This window comes from Pan paniscus, chromosome 1 (genome assembly GCF_029289425.2).
Source record: "Pan paniscus chromosome 1, NHGRI_mPanPan1-v2.0_pri, whole genome shotgun sequence".
Lineage (NCBI taxonomy): Eukaryota > Metazoa > Chordata > Mammalia > Primates > Hominidae > Pan > Pan paniscus.
Window position 1 is genome coordinate 98,240,649 of NC_073249.2, and position 12,538 is coordinate 98,253,186.

The 12,538-nt window shown below is 46.8% G+C and overlaps 1 protein-coding gene across 3 annotated transcripts in view; it reads right to left on the reverse strand.

Moving 5' to 3' along the window:
* Positions 1-217: 217 nt before the first annotated feature.
* TUFT1 (tuftelin 1) overlaps positions 218-12,538 on the reverse strand; it is a 43,293-nt gene continuing 30,972 nt past the window's right edge. For all 3 annotated transcript variants that reach the window (XM_003817245.4, XM_063599170.1, XM_008970388.5), the window contains 6 exons: positions 9,403-9,531; positions 8,796-8,890; positions 4,979-5,084; positions 4,073-4,156; positions 2,762-2,862; positions 218-2,160 (listed from right to left, as the gene is read on the reverse strand). In XM_003817245.4, the coding sequence (XP_003817293.1) occupies positions 2,097-2,160; positions 2,762-2,862; positions 4,073-4,156; positions 4,979-5,084; positions 8,796-8,890; positions 9,403-9,531 (579 nt within the window). In that variant the 3' untranslated portion in view covers positions 218-2,096. The remainder of the gene's footprint in view (positions 2,161-2,761; positions 2,863-4,072; positions 4,157-4,978; positions 5,085-8,795; positions 8,891-9,402; positions 9,532-12,538) is intronic.

Consider the following 12,538-nt stretch of genomic DNA (forward strand, 5'->3'; position numbering starts at 1 on the left):
TAAAGTTAGGGGCTGCCTCCTACAATCACGACTCAGACCACGGAGGTGAGCTTCTTCTAATACCTCTATAAATGCCACGAAGTCCTCATATCATGGCATTTGGGATGTTTGGACCACACCTCCCACATGTGGATAACAGGGTGCCCATCTTCCAAGAAGCACTAAAATGTTCTTCTTTCATCCTCCCTGAAAAGTGAAAGGAAACCAGACTAGGAAGTCAAAGAGACACATTAATATAATTTATTAAATTTGCCATACAAAGAATATGCCACAGACAACAATATCAGAAAGGGAAGAAACATGGAGATCACCTGCTCTGACCCCCCTCATTTTACAAATGAGGGAACTCCCTGAAATCCCAGAGCATTGTTATGGACAAAGCCAGAATGTGAGCCCAGTCTTGAGACACAGAAACACACAGACTTAAGGATTCTGGCTGTGTGAGCCACATAGAGCCTAAACACTTAATCCACATTTGTTTTGAATTTTTCTGATTCCTATAGTACCGTACTCTGATGCCTATCTACTTCTCAAGGCTGTAGGAAGAGCCCTAAAGAAAAACACCATGGGCCGGGCGCAGTAGCTCAAGCCTATAATCCTAGCACTTTGGGAAGCCGAGGTGGGTGGATCACCTGAGGTCAGGAATTCAAGACCAGCCTAGCCAGTATGGTGAAACCCCATCTCTACTAAAAATACAAAAATCAGCCAGGCGTGGTGGCACACCTGTAGTCCCAGCTACTCGGGAGGCTGAGGCAGAAGAATCGCTTAAATCCGGGAGGCAGAGGTTGCAGTGAGCCGAGATCGCACCACTGCACTCCAGCCTGGGTGACAGAGTGAGACTCTGTCTCAGAAAAAAAAAAAAAAACAATAAAAAAAGAAAACCATGATGACCTGCAGGGTCATTCAGAGCCAGGATAAAAGACCAATTATGGAGCAAGGGGTTCAGAAGGGCTAGTGAAGAACTCATCTGGGTCCCAGAAGAGTCCTGATCGCCCTCTTTCTCCAAACAACATATACTCTGACCCCAAAGCCTCAGGGAAAGTAGACTCACCTTCCTTAGCTGCAGAGCAAGTTTGAAGGAGAAAGAGAGAAGAAACAGGCAGAGGAAAGGGAGAGAAAGATTCATAATAGTGTCACTCTGACATTAACAAGCCTAATGGGAACAGTTTTCCCGGTTTCAAGCAAATCCAAATACTGCAAGACAAGGCTATAGAACTTTGGTATTATATCAATCATGAGATGTAAGCAAAACCACCAATAACTTAGCAAAATAAATACAAAGAGGATTTTGCTGGGACTGGTGGAACCCAGTGAAAACAGTTTTCAGGCTCTGGGTCAAGAAGACTGAGGTGTGCCTGGTGGTACACCTTAGGGGAAATCCCTAAAGAGACTCTGGGAGTTTTCACAGCAGAGAGAAGTCACACATGACTGTCTGCAGCCCTAGAGAATTTTTCCGCAAAAGGCTACTCCCTGAATGTACATTCCCTCCTCCCCAGAAAGACAAGGCCACCCAGTCAAAGCTTAGGTTCACTGGCTCTCACCAGGCCTTGCCAGGTAACCCCACTATCTGTCTGCAGGAGGCCAGGGCAGCGTAGGCTGCAGATGGAGCAAGTAGAAAAACAAACAGTTTGTTGCTAAGAACTGAGCCGTGTTTGTGGAAGGAACTTCATTCCCCCAGGACATTCTCCAATCACTCTGGACATCTGTGTCTCCAGCTTTTAGGGCTGAGGCAAATCTTGTCACCTCTCCCAATCTGATGAAGGCCTGGCTTATGGCGCAGCCAGAGTCCAGTCTACAACAGAAGGGAGGCTCTCTACAGAGAAAAATAGTCACTGTAGGAATATAGATATTGCCCTGGCTCCTGCTCGCAGGACAATGTCTTCCAAAGGGCTGCAGTGCCTTGAATAGGTGCTCATGCTCCGTCTGCCCAGCTTAGAGTGGCCAGGGGCTTGGGAATGGTGAGACACAGGAGCCCGAAGTCCTGGGTGCAGCCAGGGGACAGTCAGGAAGTCAAAGTCAGTGTTAACAGCCAACAGGAGCAGTGGGCTTCTCCGAGGCAGAGGCAGCAGCAATGGCAGCATCCATCTCCAGGCAGCTCAGGTTTCCACCACTCGGATGACAGGCATGGGCTTCGGGCTAGGGGGCTTGGATATCCTAATACTGAAAAGAAGGTTGGAAACACTGAGTTGTGCTGGGAACAGCTGTGTTGTGGCCCACCCTTCACAGAGCCCCTGGAATCTTCACATTGGCCTCTGGAATCTTACACTGCAGTGCTGGCTGATCACTTGGGTTCCAAGTGCTTTAAAACAGTAATTATCAGTGACAACTAGGAGAAGATTTGGGGCATGATACATGTGTCTTGTAGCAAGGGTGAAGAAAAGAGAGGGGCAGTTAAACAACTGAGAAATGGATATAGCTGTGATTCTCGATTTTGTCAAGATCATGGGTCCTTTTCTGAATCTCTTAGAGGCAAAATACCCTCTCCCTAGAAATATGCAAACATTATAACTAAATTTTTCCTACCATTTCAGGTGGTTCATACATCTCTAGAAGCCATTCATGGACCTCCCTGGGCTTGTGTTAACAGATTCTACTCTAATTGGGCTAGAAAATGGTTCTGGCAAACAGTGGGTCAGACTGAGGGAGGAAAGTTGGATTTAAAGGAGCCTTGTTCTTGCCTTAGCACTAAAGGTTCTACAGAGCTCTGTCCCTCCTTCTCCCCTCCTCCCTGGCCCCATTCTATCTACACACACTCACTCACCTGCCCGGGTTCTCTGTCTTGGCCCGGGCCTGGGTGCTGAAGTTGCCATGACTGATTTGTTTTTCTATCAGGTGTTCCATCCGGTCATGCATCTCTAAATTCTGTAACACAAGCTTAGGGGTTAGAGTTGGCCTTTTTCTGGCTTCCCGGGTGCCACGTTCAGCTAGTGCATTCTGGTCTCTCTGCCTGTGTTTATGCTGCTGTTGCCTCTACCCCCACCATGCGTGCCACCACCTGGATACCCACTTGCCTCATCTTCATTACCATAGATTGCGCTTATCCTCCAATACCTGCTCCTCCATAACTCTGTACAACACTGACAGACTGATGGTTTCCTATATGTCCTCTACATACAGTTCTTTTTTTTTTTTTTTTTTTTTTTGAGATAGGGTCTCACTCTGTTGCCCAGGCTGGAGTGCAGTGGCGTGATTATAGCTCACTGCAGCCTCGACCTCCTGGGTTCAAGTGATCCTCTCCTTTAAGTCTCCCAAGTAACTGGACTACAGATGCATGCCACCACATCTGGCTAATTTAAAAAAATTTTTCTTTTTCAGAGACAAAGTCTCACTATGTTGCCTAGGTCTTGAACTCCTGGCCTCGAGCAATCCTACTGCCTCAACCTCCCTAAGTGCTGGGATTACAGGCATGAGCCACTGCACCTGGCCCCTATATATAATTTTTTGTCCTCAGTTGAGATACTCACTTGCCTTTGTTGATATGCTATTCTATAAAGCATTCTTTGGTCTTTTTAAAAATACACACTTTATCTCTGACTATAGACTGCAAACTCTCTAAAGATAACCCTTTCTCCCATTTTTCTCCCTCACTACAGGGGATCTTCACAGAGTGTTTGCAAAGTGATCTTCAGGTAGTCAACAGACAGGTAGGGCCCTGTGGCAAAGTGGAAATTAGACTAGGAAGGCAACTCGTTACGTAATCTAGCCCTGGAAAAGGCTCCATCTGTATGAATGCCTCCTCCTCCTTCACAGCCCAGCACCACTGCCAGCTCCTTTGCAAAGCCTGGAGGGTCAGAATTAGCCGTGTGCAGCCATGGCATGTGGCTTGCACCATGATGACATGTCCGTTGAAGGTGGGGCCAGGGGGGTGGTCATCTCATCATTGTTAGCAGCTTCCTGAAGGTTCTCAGAAAATGTTTATTCAACTGAACTGAAAGTCAACCAACCACCCTAGGTATTCACTTCAGAGCAACAGCAAGACATGACAAAGACCCCTGCCATAACCTCTGTCTCCCTTATGTCCACCTTCTCTTCAAGAGTCCTGTTCCCCTGCTGGGCTGCCCAGCACACACACCTCTGCCTCCAGATAGGCGATTTTCTCCTTGAGCTCCTGGATGGTGGCGTCCTTTGACTGGATCACAGCTTTTGAATTCTGGAGCTGCAAAGGTGTGGGAGACACTGGAGCTCATTTTGCAATGACTCATTACACACTCACCAGACTTCACCCCAGCTGCTGGGGAAGGCAGCAGAGCCCTGCAACTCCATATGACTTCATTAGCTTTTCTACAAAGGCCTCCTTTCAGTCAATATTAGACTCTTGATTATCCCAGGGGTGGGAGTGAGGAGTGTGTGAGGGGAATACCACCCTGAGAATCCAAAATAATGAATGACAAAACCCATTCCATATGGCTTTGGAAAATACAAATTATTTTTTCATTCAAGACATATTTATTGAGTACTTACTATATGACTGACTCTGTTCGAGATAATGGAAAACAGCACTAAATAAAACAGACACTAATGGAGCTGATATGAAGCACATACAGCCTCCTAGTTATGGGGCCTTAGGCTCTCAAAACAATTCTGCAAATAGACAAATCCTAAGTATGCTACCCTCAAGCTCAGGTGGGGTAAGGCAGGAAAGCAGCCATGAGGCTCAAAGACTGATAATCTGCACAGATAACAGAGTTTATTATGACTCAACTACTCATTTACCCACACTCTTCACAGAGTATACGACAAATTAACCTTTTCCTTCCTTTCCTATTGGAAAGCAGAGGCCAAATGGCAAACAAACAAACAAAACAGTAGGGGAAAGATGGGAGAAAAGCAAATCCTAATAACCTGAACCTGGTAATTGGTAGCTATAAATGTTTGACATGGGAAATGCATGAATATAAGTCAAGGTCCCTAGGAAACAAATAAGAGCATAGACTTGGGGTGACTCCCCAAGGGCAGGTTATAAACCAGCCCAACTTACCTGCTCTATCATTTGCCGGACTTTCCGCTGCTGGCTCTTGAGCATGTCATCCAAGTGGTGGATCTTCTCCCGCAACCCGGCCACTTCCTTTTCCAGGGTAGCAGCCCTGGGGATAAAGACCAGAAGGCTGAGGCAATGGAACAAGATCACTTATTTACCCAGTCACAGGAAGAGCCTTGAGCTTGGGAGGTTCCCATTAATATGATTCCCTTTGCCTGATTCCCCAGTAGGCTGCCCTGAAGAGTAGGTGGTGGGTACCTTAGAATATCACATTGGAAGCACTGAGGTCAGGAGTTCAAGATCACCCTGGCCAACATAGTGAAACCCCACCTCTACTAAGAATACTAAAATTAGCCAAGTGTGGTGGCGTGTGCCTGTAGTCCCAGCTACTCAGGAGGCTGAGGCACAAGAATCGCTTGAACCCAGGAGGCAGAGGTGGCAGTGAGCCAAGATGGCGCCACTGCACTCCAGCCTGGGTGACAGAGCAAAACTTTGTCTCACAAAAAAAAAGAATATTACATTGGAAGCATCATCAGGGATCACCTAGTCTAAGAGAGGAAACTGAGGCTCGGAAAGGTTAGAAGGGATAAGTCATTCTGGATAACTCTGGAGGGTAAATCTAGAAGCAATAGGTAGATGGTTCCAGGGAAGCTGTTTTTATATTAACACAGGAAAGACTTTCTTAGTATTAAAGCTGTCAGAAAGTGGCCAGTCTCATGTGTAATGAACTCCTCGTTACTGGAAAGATTCAAGTAGAAGCTAGGATTTCCCCCTCCGACCTTTTCTTTTTTTTTTTTTTCCGGAGACAGGGTCTCACTCTGTAGCCCAGGCTGGAGTGCAATAATGCAAACATGGCTCACTGCCAGGTTGACCTCCTGGGCTCAAGCAATCCTCCTACCTCAGTCTCCCATGTAGCTGGGACTACAGGCACATGCCACCACATCTGGCTAACTAAAAAAAAAAATTTTTTGTAGAGACAGTCTCAGCATGTTGGCCAGGCTGATCTCGAACTCTTAAACCCAAGCAATCCTCCTGTCCCGGCCTCCCAAAGTGCTAGGATTACAGGTGTGAGCCACCATGCCCAGTTGGAGCTGGGATTATTATACTCAACACCATCAAGCTGTTGGCAGAGATTTGGAGGAGAAAGACAGAATTTGAGGCTCCTTAAAGCCTCTTCACACAATTTTGTTTCTAGGTCTCCTGATTCCCAAACCACTGTTGCTTCCTTTGCATCTTCTAAGCAAACTGAGCCAAGATCCCCCAAAGGGCAGTGTAAAATAATAAGAAATATATAATGGGTCTCTGTCCCGGTTCCTGACATACAGCACCTATGTTTTGTTATATTTGGTCACATTCCCTGGTTCCTGAGCCTTTGCATCTCCAAGACTGATGAGTGTCTTTTTGTATGCTAATGATGACTGGTGGCTGGGGTCCCTAGATAGCTTCAGGATGGGGCTAGTGAAAAGACCAAGGCATGATTAAAGGTTGAAACTTTCAGCCCCACAACTCCCCCTAACCTCTGGGAAAGGGACAGGGGATAGGAGCTAGAGACTAAACTAATCACCAGTGGCCAATAATTTAATCAATCATGCCAATGTAATGAACCGCCACAAGAACCCTAAACAAAGGGGTTCAGAGCTTCCAGCTTGGTTAATGCATCCACCTGCTGACCTTGCCCTATGTACCTCATCTGTTTGTTCATTTGAATCCTTTATATTATCCTTTATCATAAGCCAGTAATAAGTGAAATGTTGGCCAGGTGCAGTGGCTCATGAATATAATCCCAGCACTTTAGGAAGGCGAGGTGGGAGGATTGCTTGAGCCCAGGAGTTCGAGACCAGCCTGGGCAACATGGCAAGACCCTGTGTCAATGAAAAACTTTTTAAATTAAAAAAATAAGTAGTCCAGGCGCGGTGGCTCATGCCTGTAATCCCAGCACTTTGGGAGGTCAAGGCGGGCGGATTGCTTGAGGTCAGGATTTCAAGACCAGCCTGGCCAACATGGTGAAACCCCATCTCTACTAAAAATACAAAAAATTAGCCGGGCGTGGTGGCACACGCCTGTAGTCCTAGCTACCCAGGAGGCTGAGGCTGAACCCAGGAGGCGGAGGTTGCAGTGAGCCGAGATTGCACCACTGCACTCCAGCCTGGGCGACAGAGTGAGACTCCGTCTCAAAAAATAAATAAATAAATAAGGAAAATGTTTACCTGAGTTCTATGACAGCAAACCCATTACAGCAAGTTATCAAACCTGAAAAGAGGATATGGGAACCCCCAATTTATAGCCAAGTTGGACAGAAGTGTAGGTACCCTAGACCCCACTACTTGTGACTGGCATCTGAAGCAGGGGCAGTCTTGCAGGACTGGCCCTTAATCTGTGGTTCTGCGCTAACTCTGGGTCGTCTCAGAATTGAATTAAAGTGTAGGGTGCCCAGCTGGTATCAACTGAGAATTGGAGAAGTGCTTGGTACGGAAAACCCACATATTTGGTGTAAGAAGTGTTATGAGTAGAGGAACAGTCTTCTTCTAGTCAGGCTACTTGGGAGAGTATCCTGGGGTTTGGGCCCCTGAAGAATCCATCACTCCCCAGTTCTGCCTGAGGAAGCCGACAAGCGTATGCTGCTTGGGGTACGATGCAACATGAGCTACCCCTTATCCTTCCTAAACTCCAAGCATTCTAAATTTCCACCTTCAGCTCTCCAATGCCCTACTTCTCAGTCTCCTTTTAGGTAGAAAATCAGCACGTACATGGCACAGCTGTCACTGCCATTCCCAAACCCTGGCTTCCGATTATCTAGTCCTTTTTGTCTCTCTTGCTCTGCCCATGCGCACCTACCCACCGAGGAAGGAGTGCTAATTCTGATATTAATTCTGATATAAAGTCCAGTCAGAAAGGAGGCTACAATATGACACGTGTATTTTCCATGCCAGGAAGGTCAAATCTAGGTTATCCTAAAGGAGAGAAAATGCCTCCAGAAGACTGAGGGGGCCCTGAAGGGCAAGAATTGTGTCTGTTCATCTTGGAATTCCTTAAAAGGCCCTTCAGATAATGTCTTGTTGAACTAAAAAAGGTCCACCTTACACAATGAAGATCAAACCAAATATGCTGATGTTAAATGTGATTTACCATTTGAGGTCTTATTTATTAATTGCCAACAGCATAATTTCCAAATTCCTGAAGTTCTAGAAGGCACAATCTTTGCTCTGTAGGCTTCATCGGTTGTCTGGGGCCTCTGATTTCCTCTGATCAGAGGGAATTTGCAAAACCCTCTCACCTTGGAGGTAGAAAGGATCTCAGTGATCACCTACGGGACCCTGCTGACAGGTGGTTCTCAGTTTCTATCTGCATTGCTTCAAGTAACTGGAAGTTCAGTATCTCCTCATGAAGCTGCTCATTCCATTTTTCATCAGCATGACTGTTAATCAATTTTACCCTCAAACAGTTTACAGTCAGTTTTTGTTTCGGTGGGGAGGAAACGAAGGCATAACATATCCACTGCACTAATCTGTGGAATGACACACAGCAACAGCAGATGCTCCACCAGCTCTTGCTTGCCCTTGGCTCTAAAACTGTGAAAGCCTTTTCTTTAGGTTATTACCCCATGGAAAATGAACTCCCTGGAGATGGCGGCCTCCCAAATGGTATCTCTTGGGTGGGGCTCCACCCTGAGCAAGCTCACGGTGAGTCAGAGCTGGAAGATCTGACATCAGCACCAGCTTCCTCCCCAGACCAGGCCACCACAGGAGCAACAGGCTGTATGGCCTGCCCTCCCCTCCCTGCAACCCAACTTCACCGTGAACAAGAGCCAAGCCCTTACTTTTCTCGTTCTGCTTGGCAGTCAGCATTGTTGCTCCGAAGTTCCTCTAGGGCCACCTCCCCTTCCCTCACTTTCGCCAGTAAGGCCTGATGCTCCTGGGTGGGCCACAAAAGAAAATCTAGGATGAGAAGATGGCAACAGTTTCTGCGTTTGGGCTAAGATGGGCGCCAGGCTGGGACTCAGCCCCTACTGGGCCTGGACAGCTGCCAAAGAGCAGCAAGATGAGCTGGTTTGATGGGGCGCCCTCCCTTGATGAGGAGAACACTTCCCACTCTCACTCAGCCTCACCCAGCTGCCCTGAGGCAGAACCCAGCCCTGCATCATGCAGGCCCACTAGCCAGCTATGGCTGCCAGTCCCTGAGAAACCAGGACTTCAAAAGGGGCATCTGTACAGGAATCTAATGTGGAAATAGGATCAACTCTAGTTAGGGGGAGGCTAATTCCTTGAAGGCTAAAAGGTATTCCAAGGGATCTGCCAAAGGAAGGTGCGAAGTGTGCTTTTCTGGAGAGGCTTGGAAAAGAAGGGTCTCGGCAACCGTTTCGATCCACCCGCAGGCCCCTTCCAGCCCAGGAGTCCAGGCACTGACAAGCAAGATCCCCCAATTACCGTCTCCATCCCTAGCAAGCGCCTCTGCAGCTCTCTGACTTCTGCCTCTTTCTCCTCCACTCTGTCCTCCTCTCTCTGAAGGGCCACATTACTTTGTTCTGCTTCTCTCTGGTACCGGCTGAGTGTGACCTAAAACACGGAGCAGGAATATGTTAAATAGTGTGGAAAAAAGAGCAAACATGGAAAAAAAACTTAGAAAAGAACCCAGGAACCTGGGCGGCTCTGGAGCCATGACGGGAGAAAGGTGGTGACACTGATGGGCACACCACCACCTCCCCTTCACTGCACAGGACCACCTCAGCACTCCAGCAGGGTGTCTATTTCCAGGGTTAACTGGCTTACAGTTGATTGAGGTCCACTTTAAAGTGACACCTGGAACCCACAAGCACCACTTTTCAGATAGGTGACTCCTTCAACATCCCCATGAACCCTCCACCACCACCCAAGCTTAACCCAATGTTGTGGCTTTCCTACAAATTCAAAAGCAAATAATCCCAGGGAGGATACCTCCAGTTCCTTTCCTCTGTCTCCTCAACACCTCCCCTCTCACTTCCAGCAATAGAGCCCACACACAACAGCCAAAATGGTACCTGGAAGGGCTACTAAGCATCAGGAAGAATTTGTCTTATTTATTTATTTATTTATTTTTTGAGACAGAGTTTCACTCTTGTTGCCCAGGCTGGAGTGCAATGGTGCGATCTTGGCTCAATGCAACCTTTGCCTCCTGGGTTCAAGTGATTCTCCTGCCTCAGCCTCCCGAGTAGCTGGGATTACAGGCATGTGCCACCACGCCCAGCTAATTTTGTATTTTTAGTAGAGACGGGATTTATCCATGTTGGTCAGGCTGGTCTCGAACTCCTGACCTCAGGTGATCCGCCCGCCTTGGCCTCCTAAAGTGCTGGGATTACAGGAGTGAGCCACTGCGACCAGCTGAATTTGCCTTTTATCAGAGATGAGAAACCAATTTAGAGGATAGAAGCAGAATGTTAGAATGAGAAAGCAAAGAACTTGCCTCCTTTCTTCCAACTTGCATCTTTCCAACACCTACTCATCCTCCAGGTCTCACTTAGATGCCCCTTCTTCCAGAGAGCCTTCAGAGCCTGGGGGAGGAGCCCTTCCTTTGTGTGTCCAGGGAGAGGACATACAAGGAACACACGGCCTTCCCTCTCATAGCATTGAACAGATTTTGCCCAGTCACTCTGTGCACCCCGAAGTAGACTGTCAGTGTCCTGATGGCACAGACCTGAGCACCATTACACTTCCAGAGCTCCCACAGTACCTCATATGCAGTAACTACTCAATAAAATAATGAGTGGAACTGACGTTCTTCTAATCCAACCCTCTCCTTTAACAAGTAAAGGTCAACTGACCTAGTCAAGGTTACACAGCTAGTGAATGACAGCCAGTGCTAGCACCCAGATACTTCACCATCCATTTCAGTGCTTCCCAGGTGCCTCACACTGACTGCTCATCATTTATTAAAAAAGAAGCCAGGTAACTTCTGGAAAGCCTAGCAGCCAGCCCTGGGAAAACAGAACATCAGCAGCCAGTTTGTCCGGCCCCTCCCAAGGTCAGAACTGGGGAGGAGAAAGTACGGCACAGGTGATGTGTGATGGGACGTGTCCATGCTACACACCAGCCACGTCCAGAGCAAACTCACTCTCACTGCAAATCCTTCTTGACAGCAAGCAGCCAGTAGAACAGGAAACCCATGCTTAATGGCAAGTTATTTTCATGGTAATTGATCATCTTGCCCTTCCTACCCATAGGTTCAGAAAAGTAGACCAAGGAGTCCAATTCACTAGGAGAGACTGAGACAAGCCTTCATATGACCCATATTAACCTGAAATAGGCCATCCCCATAGGCAGGAACTTAAAAGTAAGGCCTTTTAAAAATTTTTATTTATGTACATTTATTTATGTTTATTTATGTACATTTCTGTACATAAATAAACACTGCACCTAGGTTGAGGTGAGCTCAAGCACAGTGTTAATAAGGCCATGGTCTGATTCTTGCACCCCACTGTTGGAGCAAAAGGTTAAAAAAAAATAGACTCCCCTTCCACATTTGACTCTGTAGCTCCAGCCAACCCTGCCCGCAAGGGAACCTCTTAATTATAAAAAGGTGTGCCAACCTAGCCCAACAGTGGGAATGACCCAAGGAGCACCTCCTTTTTTAAAAAAAAAATTATTTATGTACCATATTTATTATTTTTTAGACAAAGTCTCAATCTGTTGCCCAGGCTAGAGTGCAGTGGCACAATCATAGCTCACTGCAGCCTCCACCTCCTGGGCTCCAAAAATTCTTCCACCTCAGCCTTCCAAGTAGCTGGAACCACAGGCATGCTCCACCACACCAGGCTAATTTTTTTGTTTCTGTAGAGATGAGATCTATGTTGGCCAGGCTGGTCTCAAACTCCTGGGCTCAAGGATCCTCCTGCCTTGGCCTCCTGAGGGATTACAGGTGTGAGCCACAGCGCCCAGCAAGAAGAAGCATCTCCTACTGCTGCAGGTGGTGCTGCATACTGTGGGGTTAAGAAAAATAACCCCTTCTAAATTCTGGGCAGTGGGCTATAGCTGTCAGGGCACTTTTGCTCAGGCTCTGAAATCCAGAGCGGCAGACTCCTCCATGTGTGATTAAAACCAGCAAATATTTCTATAATTTCCACAACTTCGTAATGCCTCTCAGTGCAGAAATTTTTTTCCAAAATTCACAACCTGGTCAGTGCTAGAGCCTCAACCTTCCTTTCCTCCTGTTTTGTTTGGAAAAGGTAGGAAACTGCTGGTCACCGACTGATACATCACCAACTAAATTATACAAATTGTGGAATCTGAAATAGATGCAACATACCTCTTCACCACACAGCTACTTTGTTCTGAGATGACAAACTAATTTTAATATTACCCTAAGTCCAAGCTATTAAAATAGGAAAATCTCCTTGTTAAACTGATTGCTAAGAAAAATATAGACTATTTTATATTTCTAAAACCCTTCAGAATAATAAAGTGCCCTCACATATATTACCTCACTCGATCTACACAACAAACTTATAAGGTGTATTTCATTAACCCTTTTTCCAAAAGTTGAAACAGATGCTTGGAGAGGTTAAACTACTTGTTCAAATAATACTTCGGC